Consider the following 16935-nt stretch of genomic DNA (forward strand, 5'->3'; position numbering starts at 1 on the left):
AAAGTATTTCTTAATCTATATGTACCATACTGTGCTTAACCATTTAATGACAACCATAGTGCTTCTGGCAAACAAAGAATCAGAAGATTTCATTGTGAACCAGAGTAATACTTATCTGTTGGTACAGCCCTCCAAAAACAAACACCTGCCAGGAATAGTTTAGGTATACTCGGGCCTGCCTCTGTGCAGGGGCCTTAACTAGATAACCTCTTGAGGTCCCTTCTTCCGTACATTTCTGATTATATGAAGAAGAGTCAAGATACTTTAGGTGTGTAGGCAATTCTGCTTTCACCTTTCATTGTTTTAGTGGGAGACTATAAACTTGTTTAGGCCCAATCTAGCAACTACACACATTTAACTTAAAGCATGTGAAAAGTCAGTAGTACTGCTCGCATGTGTAAGTGTTTGCGTTTGCAAAATTAGGACCTCTATCAGGAAGATTCAGGAAAAAATGTGTATTAACTATAATTGAAGAATATTGTACAGGAAAATGATACTTTAAATAAACAGAGGAAAAATGTACTGTGAAAGTTTAAAAAGCAAAAAAGAAATTGGTGTGATTTACCTTGACAAATTAAGGTTGGAGTTATGTGAATAAGCACTGAATTTTTGCAGATTAAATCCAATGATGTGGCCAATGGAGCCAAGCCTCAATCTTTAGTTAATCAGTTTTGTAATTGCTAAATAGTACACTTTGATTCCTTTTTCTGGATGAAGGTTACATACAAAAGCTTATTAATATCACAGAATAACCAAACTAACAAAATAAGAAAAGCTGATGATGAAGAGGCGCTTTCGTGGTTTTTTGTTCATTTGTTTTTGGTTTTGGGGTTTTTTGGTAAAACTTTGAGACAATAATATTGACCAAGATTCTTCTTGCTAGCATAGCTTCAGTCTGGCTTTTTCTTCCTCATGCATGCTGACCTGGAAATCTTCCTTTGCCTTAGCTGCGATAATCGTGACTCAGCTTACAACACCATACATTCGCATCGCCCCTGCTGCAGGCGACGACCAGCTAACAGGTCAGACATTCAAGTATAGACAAGTCATCTTGCACATTTCAGAGTCATTTTCTTTGTTTCGTTTTCCCTCCATGTGTTCTTCATTTTCTGCTCATAGATTGTTTACCACTATGTAGGGTTTTTTGGGGGGGAGGGGGTTTGTCAGCTATTACATCCATTGAATTAAGTTATGTGCTTGGCATCAAAGACTTACACACTTATATCCATGTATGTAAAACAACTCCACTGCATGTTTTCATTGTGTGTTTGATCTTTGGGATGTTCCTTCAAGAAATATAGCTGTCCTAGCTTTGCAGCAGTTGTAACATCAGTCAGGGTTTTTATATAAGTATGTGTGTGGGTGTGTGTATCTATTTTTTCCTGCATTATTAGATCAAGGCATTGTGGTTATCATCTTGTTGATTTATTTGGGGTCAGAGAGGGACACTTTCATAAATCAGAAAATATTGTGGTTGGTTTTTTTAACTGCAGAGTGGTTTGAAGATAGTTGTATCTAACAGAACTTCAATGTACATAACATTAAAGATAAAGAAATAAAATAAAAACATTGATCACTGATGGGTCTTCGATTTAAAAGAAAAAGGCCTACAAAGTGACATACAGAAATGCACAAAGTTATAAGGTTTTTAAATCTAATTTACAAAATAAATTCAGTACACATGTGAGACCATTATTAGGCTATGGTTTGCCCAAGGCCAGTTCAGAATGTAGCAAAAAATCCTTATGAATATGGGGAAATTATTCATTTTCTCATAAAATAAACACACTCATAAAGCTTTTGAGGAATTTGGAAACCAGTGTATTCTGAAACAGAAGAAAAGTGCATTAAATTATTTTAAGGTGAATTTGATGGAATATGTAATATAGGAAGTTAGATCTGCTCCATCAACATGTGGTGCTATGATAAACCCATAGCCATTTCCAAAATTACTAGCATAATTACTTGGGAAGGATCCAAATGTTGCTGTTGGAAGGGAAGAAAACAGTTCAAATGTTTTGGCATCTGGATACTGTTACAGCCAACCAGAGAGAGAGAGAGTTAAATGATATCAACATAACATAGAAAGGCAGATGATCCACCATTGTTGTGTATATATATTTATATATTATTTATGATTATATAAGACTCAAGCCTTCACTTAAATTAGTTTGTTTGTAGTTGACAAACTGTTAACTGATTCATATACAATTATTTCTATTGAAAATAAGGAGAAAAATGTGGTGAGAAGATGCAGGGGGTAAGGGAAATACAAGCTAAATATCTTATCTCTTTGAAGCACTGTCCACAGGCATTTTCAAAACTTACATTCTCTGGGTTCTTTTCTGGAGAATAAAAGTAAAGCTTTGAAGAGACAAGGAAGGTCTCTTCCACTTACTTCAGCAAGTTCTGACGACTTTGGCACAAGAATGAAATGTGCTTACGTAGACATTCTCTATTTTGAGGATTAAAGCTTTTTATTGATGCAAAACTTAGTAGCTACAGAAACTCAGTGAAAGATGTCCACTTTGCAAGAGAGAAATGTTTACAAAGTTAACACAGAGAACAGGAGATATCATAGTTGTAAATACCAAAGTACTTAATTTGCTGCTTTCTCGATGGATACTTCATAACAAAACAAAAGTGGCTAAGGCCACTCCTAGTAACCCTCATGCTTCAACTGCCTTCAGATATGCTGCTTTTACAGTTTTTCAAATTTTCAGTTACTGCGCAATAATAATTTGTACAGTAAAAGAAAAGACATCAAATAATAAGTGGGCAGCTAAAAGGGAAGAAGTATCTGCTCAGTTTCCCTGAATAGATCCCTCCCTAATAGTTCTGCTGCAAAGAAGAGTGAGGGACAAACAAGCAATGGACCCTGACCACAAACCCTGTGAATCCCAAGACAACAGCAGGAGGCCAGGCTCATCCACTGAGATATGTATGCCTTCATGCTTTCTCTGGGTCTCCAGCAAATTCCCCTCTCAATGGCAGTGATTTGACTCTAATAGAACCAAGTTATAAAGACTTATGCTCCCAGTTTTCCCCTTAAAGGGAATTCCCACTTTTGAAGGGGGTGAGTCCATATTTAATTGCCTCCCTCACCAACGCTGGGCATGAGGAAGCAGGGAACGATGTGCGTACTCCTTTGGGACATCCATTGCCCATCCACTGCCCTTGTACCGACTTCTGGGTTGTGAAGGTCCCTCTTTGGATTGAGAGGAAACACTGTCAAAGAGGTGTTTGAGCACCCTTTCTGCATGGAAGAATTAGCCTGTGGAGAGTCTTCTCCATGGGGGGATTTTAGTGATATGATTGGATTATTGCTTACTGTGAGGCTTGCATTGTAAATCAGGTTGCATAGCATTTTCTGTTATAACACCCTGTTTCCCCTGCTTGTATATTTCAACATATAACTTTTGTGATTGAAAATGTCCCTGCTTGTTTCCACCCAAAAGTGATTTCTGATTTTTAACACCTTGGGGTGGGGGGGAATTTCCATTTGTTTTTGAATTGTGGGAAATGGAAGGAAAATGCTTCTCCCACAGTTTAAACTAAAAATCCTGACCACCTTCCTAAACACTGGTAAAGCCAGCTGCTCTCCCTGCTCAACTAAACCAACCTGGTTCAACTCAGCTCTCAGTACAAACCTTCCCCAACTCAGCTCTTTCCCTCCTCTGTCAGCAACCTGTCCTGGCACTCCCTGATATTGTTTGTCTCTCATCATTAGTCTTTCATGCTGTCCTTCCCCTCTCTTCCCCCCTTCCGATATATAAAAGAAGAGGACTGCAAGGTTTAGGAACAGCCCCCCTTCACCTTACAGCCTCTCCATGGCCTGGATCGTACGACTGGAGGCAGCCGCAAGTGGCAGTTCTCCTTTGGCTGCTGCTAAATGCCTTGGATGAAACTGGGACTACGTTAGTACCACATAGTGGGTTGCCGGGGCAACTGTTCAGTTTTGTCAGCAACTGGGGAAAATAGGCAAATAAAGCTGACAGAATTGATCAGTGAATATATTATTATCAGTAGCTGGATGATGCAGGGACTTTTTTTTCAATTTGAACATTACAAAAATAATTAACTTAGTTCACCCATACGGTCAGAAGGATAGGGAGATAGTTCAGTATATTGTATCTGTCCATCGTATGCCAGTAGAATTGACTGCATATACATGGAACAGAAAGTATTTCTTACAGACCAATTACTATATTGTCTGGCCCTGATTTTTAGACCATAACATGGGCTCCATGTTTGCACCTGCAATGGTTGGCAGATGTGATTGGTGTCATCTACAGGTTTAACTACCTGTTTGTACCTGCGTATTATGTAGCTAAGCGTCTAAATGGCATCGGTTGTACTTGCCGTTATTTGCAAATTGGGGGCACAAAAATCCAGCAAAATAAATATATTATTATTATGAACTGGATTAAATCTTGTTATGGGTTGAGTTAAAACCTCGCTATGTGTGAACACACTCTTCATTTAAGTTAGTTGTCAGAGGCCATTAAGGGTCCATACCTAAAACAAGGCATAATGGAGTCTGGCCAGAAACTAGCACCATGTAGGCATAGGGTTTCGCTGCGTGTTGTTTTAACCATGTGCATGTATGTATCTGTGGATGAGCAAAAAGTCTAGTGAAGTTGTTGGGAGCGGGAGGAGAGACGAAGAGCAGACAACAAACAGAGAGGCTTGGAAGCAGGAAGTAAGCCAAGAAGCAGTCTGTAAGAACGGTGTGACAGTGGAGAAGTCTACAGTAAGGTTCCGAGTCTGGTGCTGGTTAAAGAGGCTTGGGGCTGTAAACAAAGAAGCTATCCCCTGTGTTTTGGTTCCTCCTTCATTTGGAGAAGAAGGACTTTGTACATTCTTTGTAAATAAACATGCTTGCATCAAAGAAAATACCAGACTTCATCATCCATTTCTGCTCCGAGCTGAAACATCCCCAGGGCCCCAAACTTTGACTAGCTGCACAGGTTAAAAAGGGGCAATACTGTGAACATAGTAAAACCCCATTTTCCAACCACCCTTAACCAAAACTCACTCATGTGTGAATCTAGAGTAAGCTCCCTCATTGTAAATCACTTACCTAAGCCACTCTGGATGTTTAGATATTTTGAAGTTCTCAAAATATTTCTGGTAGACAGGTTTGTATTTATATATATTTTTCATTTGCTATTGAAAGTTGAAGATGAAATTCATATGTTCTCATACTTAGGGGAAAAAATCAAGGACAACATGAAAAATGTCGTCTGAAAATAAACACACAAGAAATTAGTACATACATTGTGTATTAGAATAAAATAAGAATTATTTTGGGATTAAAGCAGAGTGACACATAAGAGACGGCTGTAAGATACTGCACCTTGCTTCACCATTTTGTAAGACACTTCATTCAACAGTTTCAGAATGTCCATATTTGGTATTCTTTGGGCCCTCATCTCTTTTCCTCCTTCCAACATTTTAATGAAATAACATGCTTGGAGTTAGGATTAAAATGTTTCATGTTTGAATGCATGTTCCTTAAGTGTTGTAAAGTGTGTGGGCTACTTACTTTTAAATTAAAAAATTTTCATTTATGATTTAGTAGCACAGATACCTACTGTACCAGATACTATTCAGATTGATTTCCATCAACACACTGTTTCTGTCAACCACTGTTTGTTACACATGCAGCTGGAAGGCTAAACTTTGTGTTGCAGTGTCTTTGTAAATGTGATGATTCACATTCAAACAAGATACATCAGAGGCTTTTTGTAATTTCTCGTTAGAATAAAAATACTTTTTAAGATTAGAAAAACTAAAAAATAGTGACACTCATAAAGCTTAAATTAATTACACTGTAGATAACTGAAGGTCTAGATAAGCAGTGTAGTTTAGAACCATGTTATAAACTGATACAAAACTAATCCCAATTGTTTTGTTTTTTTCTGCCTTATGGAATTATTGGCCGAATAACATTTAGAGATTTATCAAAATGTGAAATTTACCACATGAGAGTTATTGGAATACACTGGGCCAAATTCTGCTCTCAGTCATTACAATGTAAATCTGGAGTAAAGTCATTGACTGACTGAATTGAGATCTAGATTGATTTTTTTGTGTGTGTGTGTCAGTGGATTTACTCTGGATTTACACTAGTATTACTGATAGCACAATTTCGCATTAAATGTTTGTTAAAACAAACTATAGCATTGTGAATTTGGGAAGGATTATTTTCCCATTTATCTGTGTCATTAGACAGGACCTCCTAGGAGGAGGAGGAGTGACATTTTTCCAATAATTGTGATACAAAGTCTAGCTGCTAACAATAATAAAAAGAAGTTAATTTGTCATTCTGTTTAAAATGTTGATCCTCTACTGGAGCATTAAGTAAGCAGGTCAGGGAATCTACACAATCACCAAATGTACCTTCCCTTTTCCCTGCAATCCCTCCAGCAGAGTACCGTCCTAGCAGCAAAAATGTGATGGATCTTAACTGAAGTCAAATGCCATCTATATAGTAATCATAAAAAATGTCCTTATGAGTGACACAAATTGAAGCTGTATACCCCCTTTCCCATATAGAGACCCCCTCATCCAGATCAGTTTCTTTGTCTGAATCCTCCTCCCATCTTTTCATCTGGGTTGTTTTCTTATCAACATCTTTTTCAGTCAAAAAGGTGTGTAGCTCAGACATAAAACTTTTTGTTCCAGCTTGCATCTTGGTCAACTCCTCAAATGTGGTTAATGGTGTAGATAGAGCTGCCTTGTATTCAGATTTCACAATAAAATATTTGACTTGTAAATATTTAAAGTACAGGATCTTTATATTATTTACATTATTACATATATCTTGGTGTGATTTCAAATCAAGACCAAGGAACAGCTGTCTCTAAGGTGTCACAAGTACTCCTTTTCTTTTTGTCCAAATTGAGTAATCTCAGCTCTTACCCACAATGAACAGTCACTTTGCTTTTTCCTTGGGAAAAACTTTGAATTATTAATGAAAAGGAAGAGGCCTCAGCGATAGGAATTTAAAAAATTTATCCAAAGCTGCTAAGGTGGTCTGGATGAATGGATGATTCTTTTATTTTTGGAGACATAGATATCTTTTTAATCCAACAATTACTCTGAATAGCTACATTTGGGTTTCAGTGTTGTTTGAGTTTTACCCAGTGTGTGGATGGTTTATTTTAATCCAATTGATCACATCTTTTAGTTGAGATGTATAACAATAATAAGCCAAATTAGGGAAAGCTAGTTCACCCCACTTTGTAGACTTATACAGATCTATAGAATACACCCTTTGTCTTTTGTGTTTCTCTCTGAATTTTAATACTGCAACCCGCCATGTTTTTAATATTATGTCAGGGATACCAATAGGGATGCACTGAAACAAAAATAACTTTGGGAGGACAAAAAGAAAAGGAGTACTTGTGGCACCTTAGAGACTAATTGAGGCTACCCTACCTGGCCAAGAAATTTCATATTTATCCCATTCCTCCATTTATTCCTTTTATTATTGTGTTCCACAGTGGGGGGTAATTGCCTTAAAATGCAGTTTCTACACCATATCTATTCCTACATATTTTAAAGATTCCTTTATCCATTTAAATGTATGTACCTGACAACAGTTAGATGTGACTCTTTTGGGAAAATTAATTCCTAAAGTTTCAGATTTATCATAGTTTATTTGGAAGCCTGAAACCTGACCAAATTCAATTGTCCTGTAACTTTTAATGAGGCTTCTGGATCCTGCAAATACAACAAGGCATTGTCATATACAACGCTGTTTTGCATTTGGATGTACCTTACCAAGGGGCTGTTTCTCACCTTTTTTGCAAAAGACTCCATTGCCAAAGCAAACAGGGGGGCTAACAAGAAACCCTGTCCTGTACCCTAGACCAGTGGTTTTCAAACTTTTTTTCTGGGGACCTAGTTGAAGAAAATTGTTGATGCCCGTGACCGCATCAGAGCTGGGGATGACGGGTTTGGGGTGTGGGAAGGGCTCAAGGCTGCGGAATGAGGGGTTCAGCGTGTAGGAGGGGGCTCTGGGCTAGGGCAGGGGGTTGGGGTGGGGAGGGGGTCAGAGCTCTGGATTGGGAATGTAGGCTCTGGACTGGGGCCAGGGATGAGAGGTTTGGGGTGCAGGAAGGGGTTCTAGGTTTGGGGGGCTCAAGGCTGGGGCACAGGGTTGGGGTGCGGACTTACCTCCTAGGCAGGGGGGCCATGGGGCTCCGTGCACTTCCTGCCTGTCCTGGCACCGCAGACTGTGCTGTGCCCCGGAAGCGGCCAGCAGCAGGTCCAGCTCCTAGGCGCGGTTCTGCACGACTTTCGCCCCCAGACACTGCTTCCCCACACACACACACACGGTTCCCATTGATCGGTTCCCGGCCAATGGGAGTACGGAGCCGGTGCTCGGGGTGGAGGCAGCTTGCAGAGCCCCGTGACCCTTCCGCCTATGGGCTGGACCGCAGCGTGGTGTCGGAACAGGTAGGCACTAGCCTACCTTAGCTGGGCAGCACCGTCTACAGGACTTTTAATGTCCCGGTCAGCAGTGCTGACCAGAGCAAGGCGATCCAGTGCCTTACATGCCGTGACCCACGGTTTGGAAAAACACTGCCCTAGACATATTAAAAGGGGGAGATTGATGTCCATTAACCAATGAAAAGGTCGAGAATCAGTATATAGGCATGATATGCCAATATAAAACTGATTTCCATAACCAAACCTTGTCCAAATCTGTCTGAATTACTCCCACTGCAACTGGTTGAGAGTTTTTTCAGTGTCCAAAGAAAGCAGAGTGCAGGAAAAATAGCCAGAATTAACATCATAGATCAAATTCAGAGTTCTTTTGATATTATCAGATAGATGACTATGAACAACGAACCCAGATTGGTCAGGGTGAACATATATGGGCAAGATGACAATCCATTTGCTAGTCTTTTAGCATCACATTAATTAAAGAAAGAGGTCTGTGATACATATCAGGCATGATGAGATTGTTATCTTATCTTTGAGTTCACGTATTCTGAAAATTTTCCACCATCGATGACCTTTCTCCAAATTTGGAATGGTTATGATAATTCTGAAGTCAAACTTACTTCAGGAGGGGAGATCTGGGTCTCCTGCTATTTTGTTATTAACTTCACCTGTAATATAAATTGCAGCACTAAATTCAGTGTAATGTTGTACCCATTAAGTATACTTTATTCACATAGAGTAAAATATCCTGGGGGCTATACAGCCCAGTTTCCATTTAACTGTATTCCTTTATCATTGTAACCACATGACTATAATATCCATTATTTATTGAAATGTCTTAGCAAATCATTTTCTTTGGGATCTGGACTGCTTCTTCTGCTCTCATTTCTGTCATGGTGTCTTCCTGCTGCATCTGTTTCAAGCAATTCCATTTCTCTTTGCTCTTACCAATTCCCAGTGATTTGGTGGTGACCTGTGGGACCGATGCCTTTGATCCCATTCAGATTGTTCTTGAGCTGATTTGTCTATTCCAGTGTCCATAAAAGTACCTGTTCCCCTTCTTTTGGATCTGAGCTGTACATATTTGTACATTTAATGGACAGTCTGGATAGGAACCCCCATTTGTATCTTCTATTGTTCTTTCTAAGAATTGTGGTCACCTGGCAGAGTTTTCTTCACTTCTAAGGGTTGAGGTTGCAAGATCAGGGAAAATCTGTATTGGCTGGTTTAGAATCATCTGTGGTTCAGTTCTCTCCCTCATTGCCCTCAGTAGCTTATCCTTGTCTTCATAGTAGTGTAGGCCGACGATCACCTCTCTAGGTCTGGAGCCTGCTGGGGGTCTGGGGAAAAGGGATCTGGAAGCCTCTCAATATGAATATAATCCTTATTGCTGAGTTTTAATATGTCATGGAAAATATTGTTCAATGTGTCCAGCAATTTCTCCCTTCAATCTCCTCTGGAATACCTTTAATCCTTGTGGTGCTCTTGTATTCTCTATTTTCCATGTCCTCCAGTTTTAATTCTGTTTCTTTTTATCTTTTTTCAGTTATTTGGATTCTTTCATCTAGGTTAATAATGCTGTCTCATTGCTTGTTGAATTTCTGATATTTTCCAATTAATCTAATTAATTTCATTTTTTATATCGTTAATGTCAGCCTGGTACTCTTCCCTCATCTCCTTATTCATCTTTTTGATTTGTAACAGCAGGTCTTCAGGTCAAATGTAGTGACTGATGCTTCTCCACTCATCTACATAGTTTGTTTTGCTGGAGGGGGAGTTACTCCCTTTCGTGGTCATGTCTTTGTTACGTTTTTTTGGAGGAAGGGGCATGGGGGGGTCTTTAGGTCTACTTGTCTTTCCTCTGTGCTTGTTACACCTTTCTCAAGATGCTGCTCCCACCCTCCCCGATTCACATGTACTGTGACACGATGAAATCTGAAGCACTGCTTTGGGTAACTAAGAACCCATGCTTTGTTGACAATACAACACCGCTATTTACAGATGTTACTGCAGGATGAACACAGTCATGAGCTTATTCTTGCCTTGATACTTCGACATAGCTCCCATTGACATCTATGGGAGTTGTGCACAGTTGTCAAGAAGAGACTGAACACCTTCTGTTGTGAAATGTCAAAGTAATGTACAGGGTCACTTCCTTGCATGACAAGGAAGCCATGTGAGAGAGGATCTCCATACTGAAATTCCGATCCCGTTTTTTTCCTTTAGAGCTCCAACATTCTCATTTGTTATGCTGGTAGTAGTTCAAGGATTCTGATCCTCCCTGTTCAGCTGGGCAGAATGTAAAGTGAGAAGAACATTTTCTACTTTCTGCAACACCCGCTGAGTGCATTTTAATGGGCTGGAGTGTCGCTTGTGATTTATTGCCCTTTTTGTTCTTTTATGTGTTTTGCTATGGCAGTTTCATCTATAAAACAAAATAGTTACAAGAAAATGTTAAGGCGTGCCATGGGAGCCACCTTTTTCTTTTTTTGCAATGTACTACTGAGGTATTCTCAGGGTCAGGTATTCTCCTTCAGAAACAGTGCCGCAAAAGCAAGTAGTATTTTAAACATAGGCAAGTTTTCCATGTGTAGCACAAACAAAGCAGCTAAAATTAAAACAATTATACTGAGGGAATAGAATGATAACACTGATGGCTATTTTCACCAGAAGTGCTGAAGCACAGAATCCAACTGTAAACCTGCTCCATTTGTATAAAAATAGGAATCTGAATTGATTAGAAGTCAATTGATAGTGTGGTAATGTCCACAATATTAAGACTTTTTTTTACTTTTTTTTATTGTGATAAGGATTTGTGGGAGGTTCTGTCATCAGAGGAATCAATACAGTTCTGCTGCATGGTTAGGAGAGTAGGGAACAAGATTTGGAGAACCCATGCAAGGAATCCTCCTTAGGTACTGCATGCATATAGTCACCAAAGGGGCAGATTCACAGCAAGGGTAAAGAAGGAATCACAAATCTACCAGCCATTCTCCCTACATGGTGGAGGCAACCAGAAACAAGCCTACTACTGCAGGTCATAGAATGTATCATCAGGAGCAGATCCACTGCTGATTTGTGGCCTGGAAGAAGATGGTAATTCTTCCCCAGCCCCCAGAAAGGACTCTAGGCCACAAACCAGTTATTTAGGCTTTGTGCTGGAAAGTGAGCATTAGTGCATTTGCTCAGAAGAGCTGAAGATTGATGGGTCTCATAATCAGTATGGAGGCTGTTTTCAATCCCTTAAAGACACAGCTAACTGATCTGGAATTTTGTGGATTCCAGACCAGGTCTAAGAGAAGAATTTGGCCTTACATACTTGTAAAATGTCTGTTTTTGGCACAAAGGTAATTGAAGCCAGCAAAACGTGCCCATTTTGTCCATTCAAATTTGGAAAAAAAAAATCAGTTCAGTCAGTAATTTGCAATCCAGTGTGAAAGCAGTTGTTATTTTTTTCCTTTCTCATCATTTTGAAAAATGGAAAGGTAAAAAACTTGAAGTAAAAGCAAAAAATATGAATGAGCCGAGCACAACAGTATAAACTATAACAAATTAGATAAATCTCTACCATTTGTATGGTACAGATTGACATTGTATCTCATCCAAAATGTGTGAGCTTCAACAACAGACTGGAGTAGCAGCTAGTACAAATACAAGAGCATAAAATCATGAATTAATTTTTAGAGAATGTTTATGTATCATGTAGTCTGCAGTTTCACTGTTTATGTGAAAAATTATGCCTCTGATTATTGCTTTCCAAAATTGAACATGGTCTGCATTGCCCCACAGTAGAAAATTAAGGAGAGGCAAGGGAAGAGTGAGAAATTCTGAAGTGTAATCAGAATATAAAGAAAAGAGTGTGAATTCAATTTTTTCCATCTGTAGTTATTGACTATATTAATAAATTGTAAACAATAAGAAAGGCAATTTAAAGAGAACTTTGGACTTGTTTGGGTAAGATATGTAGTTCTGAGGTGATGCAAATCTGACAAGATTTGTCACTGAATTATAACAAATGGGTAATAGAACATTATAATATTTCATTGAGGCATTTAAATTACTATCAGTACAAAGCATTAAGAGTGTACTACAATAAATAGAGGCTATAGTGTATAGAAAGGGACAGCAAGCAGGAGGGCATTACTCTTTTGCTGTAACCAAGAGGACCAAAGTGCATGCCACTTTGGCAAAATAATGTTATGACAGAGTTAGCATATCACTCACATGGCTTCTGGACTCCATGAAAAGAATTAAAATGTTAATACATAATATCTGCGGCAACGTTATCCCCATGCATTATACTGAAAATGTGCATCTTTAATAATGAGAGTTAGACTGTGATAATGGATGACTTTAGAACACTGTAATTGTTAGGGTGGTAATTAAGTGTGTGTGTGTGTGTGTGTATTTTCAAACATATTTCTCCTAAACTTTGAACTTCCATGTACTTTTTCATCATTTCACCTCCCATTATTGCTGATAACTACGAAGTTTGTATGTAAATAGAAACATCTCAAGTGAGCCAGGGCTGATTTACAGTTTTGCATCAAAGCCATATGGATTTTACAGACTCATGGTTCTGAAGACAAACCAAGTAAAATGCAGCAATTTTGACTAAGTTCTGCTTTCATCTTTTCTATTAGTTCAGACTTGAAACTCAAAGTGAAGCACAGGAGGCGATGCAAATTTGTGTAAGTCAGAACCAAAGAAATTATACATGAAAACCCTGTGAAACAAAGTACCCATATTTCATACAAGCCTAGTTTTGGTATCATTGAATAAGACAGCTTCTGTTTATGACTAATTATTGTGATAATTAGCAGTGAAGGGAAAGGAGCTATAGGAAAAAATTACTATTTAAAGTATTCTTGCTAAAATGTGATAGTTTAGAAAGTTTCCCCTGGTCCCTAAAAGACTGCAACCAATTTATGAGAAATGAAGTGTAAATCAGTAATAAGCAATTATGCATTCAGAGGGGTCTATTCTTGTTGATACGTTTAACGTTGCTTCAAATTGGACAGTTCTTTTATTGCCAAAACTGCAAATGTTTCTGATATTTGCACAAATACAACATAAGTACTGTAATCTAGCTACGGAGGCAGATTTCTGTGGAATTATTTTTCCTCCCTTATACTTTTTAACTCCAGTTTCCTTTCCCAAGCTTCTCTTTTTCTCATCCAAAACTTGGATGAAACCTTCTACAGCTATGTATTTCAAAGCTGAAATTGAATGGAAATGAAAAGAATAATGAAAAGATATTTTGTCTTTTTGTCCAACATTTTAAAAAGGAAGTCTCTTGCATATTTTTATTCTATCACAGATAATACTTCTTTGCTGTTGTAATACTGTGGCTTCCATTATGCCCTCCTCCAAGGAAACCCAAAAGTGGTGAATGGAAGAGTCAGGGAATTATGAGAGACTGACTTGGCAACATTGCTAGTGAAGCCTCTTAATAGATGGCAGGGAGGCTGGGGGTGGTGGTTGTGGGGTAGACAAAGAGTGCAGGCTTTCAATCTATACATGGGGAAATGATGACTTAGATCGGAGATGAAAGGCTGTCCAGTTTTAGAGCTGGGGACTGAGCTCTGCCCTGCCCTGCCCTGCCCTGCTGCCTCCTGCTACCCCCCTGGCAGCACAAAAATAGAGCTTGCTGCCATTGACAGTGGGATTGAATGCTCTTTGGACTTAACTCTCAAATGGCAATCTGCAGGGGTATGAGAACCCCAACTCCCTATCCACAAAATCCCAAAGAACTCCAGTTAATCAGCTTCTGTTGGATATCAGGCTCTTTGCCTGTACTCCTGAGGCAGATCTGCAGGACCTTGGACTCTTCTGTTCATGGAAGCATTGGGAACAATCCAGCTACCTGTGTCCATGCTAGCAGAACAAAATGTCAAGTGTCTAGTCTTGACCAGTTAAGTTTCAGTCTGTGCAGCTCACTGAGTTTCCAGAGGTGTGGGAGAACTGCATTCCACAGCCTGTGATCTGGTCACATGTGTTTCCCTCCTGATGATGGCAAACTGGGATAGCAGAGCAGAGGGTGAGCTCCTATTGGGGATTGCTGTTATCTCCCCTAAAGAGAGCAGAGTGCCAGTTATCCTTGAGGAAGCTCTCATGTCCCTGAGCCTCAAGACCCATGCTCTTGACACTGACAATCTGGCTAGCTGTAAATTTATTTTAAATATTTGTCTGTGAAAATTGGGGAGAGGTGGAAGCAAGACAAACTCATAGGATGTCTGATTTCCTTGACCTTTCATTTCAGGCCTAGGGTTGGCGCAGAAACTTCTTTTGTGTGTTGGTCAGTGATCTCCCCCAGGCAATGGGTGAAGATCAGGTGTCCATGATGATGATAGTTCCAACCACTGCCTTGATAGCACTGACCATAAGGTGGTGATGGCTTGCCCGTGGACCACAGAAGGAATGGGTGGGGTTACTCTGGACTAAAGTCGATTCCTTTCTTTTACAGGTAAATTTGGGATGATACATTTCTGCCCCAAGAGGTCATCTAGTCTAGTGCCCCAAGTTGAGGGAGGATTAAGAATACCTAGACCATCCCTGAGAGGTGTTTGTCTAACCTATTTTTGAAAACCTCCAGTGATGGGATTCCATAACTTCCCTAGGTAACCTATTCCAGCACTTAACTGTCCTTACAGTTAAAAAGTTTTTCCTACCTAAATCTCTCTAGCTGCAGATTAAGCCCATTACTTCTTGTCCTAACCTCTGTGAACATGGAGAACAATTGATCACTATCCTCTTTATAACAACCTTTTACGTATTTGAAAATTGTTATCAAGTCTCCCCTCAGCCTTCTCTACACTATACACGTTCAGTTCTTTCAATCCTTCCTCATTTTGTTTTCTAAATCTCTGATTATTTTTGTTGCTCTTCTCTGGACTCCCATTTGTTCATATCTTTCTTAAAATGATGTAGCTGAACACTTTACTGTGCCTTGGAGCAGGGCCTCTTGTACACAGAATAGGGCCAAATTCTACAGCAACAACCCCTATGTTTCTCAACATTAACTTATTTTATTATCTTGAAATATCCTCCCCACTGGTCCCCCATGCCTTTGCTCTCCCACAGACACACACAACTATGGCTCACAGGTGAAAATGCTAACTGACATACAATTTGTCTTTTCTTCTTGAGGATGGAATGTTTACCCACGGGAAACTCAGCTACCTGGGCTGTGGTTCCTATGATGTTACCCAGGTAGTTTAGTCTAGATTAATCTCCCCATATGTGCCAGGCAAGTGGGGAGCTTGTAGCTGGCAGCAACAGCACATCTCCCAGGCTTCTCCAGGTCCCAAGTGATGTGCTGTTCTCACGCCAGCCTTCCTCACCAGTCTGTACTTCTGGTTTACCCATTCCATGGGTGCATGCTGGACTCCAGCTCTGGTTGGGGCCTGCAGTGTGATAAAATTAGCTTCCCCTGTGGAGAAAGCTGGACAGCAAGAGGCAGGCAGATGCTAGGAGGACAGGGTGACTGGAAACAAAATGGCTAGCTACAACAGACTAGCAAAGTTTATGGGAAAATTGCTGAATTCCATACTATCTTGGTCAAATGCCAAATTCATTGCTTACAGAATCTGAGTCCATAGGGCAAGACCCCGATTAAAATGAATAGGGCAGTTTACACCTCTCAGAGCTGTTGTTTCAAGCTATCAGCAGACTCACTTGGACATCACAGTGACAGTTTGTAGGGTGTTGGTGTTTGAGTGGTTATCTTCGCAATTGAAAGAAACATTTATTTCTAATAAAAGCTCAGATTCTAGATTACCATTCTGTGGAAAGAGGTGAAATCCATGGCAAATAATGTGGCAGTGGAATCATGTAATGCATATGGCCTGGCATTTGGAGCATGACTAAGAGCTAGCTACCTAAGTCTAAACTGATGGAAGTGCATTGTCATAACCTCCTATTGCCGTTCCATGAGCCTCCTTGATTGGAGGCATGATCTCACCGTACAACTCATGTGATTGCAATTCATGAGGTCTTGTTAGACTTCTGCTGCACTTAGATGACCAGATAGCACCTGTAAACCCAACTGCTTCTTTGCATATGCAGTTGGCCAAGAGGCTTTTAACTTTTATTTCTGATATGGACTTCGCTGCTATAACCCATGTTTTTGTCACTTTAGGATTAGAGTCCTGTAGTGTGCTCTTCAATGGCTGACACTTTGGCCAAGTCCACCCAAGAAAAAAGATATGTTTTAACACATGATAAAATGCACTTTTTTCCTTGGCCTTTAAGGCCTGTAAAATTATTTGAAAATTTAAGCTTGTGGAGAATGGGGCTTCCTGCTTCTTCAGGAAGTTATCTGTACAAGAGCACAGTACATCACAGCTCCATGCTCTGCACTGGCTGCTTATTAGTTTTCTGGTGTAGTCTAGGGTGTTGATTATGACCCACAAATCCCTAATGGTCTGAGGTCTGGCTACATGAGAGACCAGATCTCCCTCCTTGTACCCCCTT

At 39.7% G+C, this 16935-nt stretch overlaps 1 protein-coding gene across 9 annotated transcripts in view; it reads left to right on the plus strand.

Annotated features, from left to right (window-relative positions):
* The window catches only part of PTPRM (protein tyrosine phosphatase receptor type M), an 835052-nt gene that overhangs the window by 582145 nt on the left and 235972 nt on the right, over positions 1–16935 (plus strand). For 6 of the 9 annotated variants that reach the window (XM_073331568.2, XM_073331567.2, XM_073331560.2 and 3 more), the window contains one exon: positions 948–1022. The exons of the other annotated variants lie outside the window; for them this stretch is intronic. In XM_073331568.2, coding sequence (XP_073187669.1) covers positions 948–1022 — 75 coding nt within the window. The remainder of the gene's footprint in view (positions 1–947; positions 1023–16935) is intronic. 9 annotated transcript variants of the gene reach the window in all.

The sequence above is a fragment of the Lepidochelys kempii genome, chromosome 2 (assembly GCF_965140285.1).
Source record: "Lepidochelys kempii isolate rLepKem1 chromosome 2, rLepKem1.hap1, whole genome shotgun sequence".
NCBI classification, from domain to species: Eukaryota; Metazoa; Chordata; order Testudines; family Cheloniidae; genus Lepidochelys; species Lepidochelys kempii.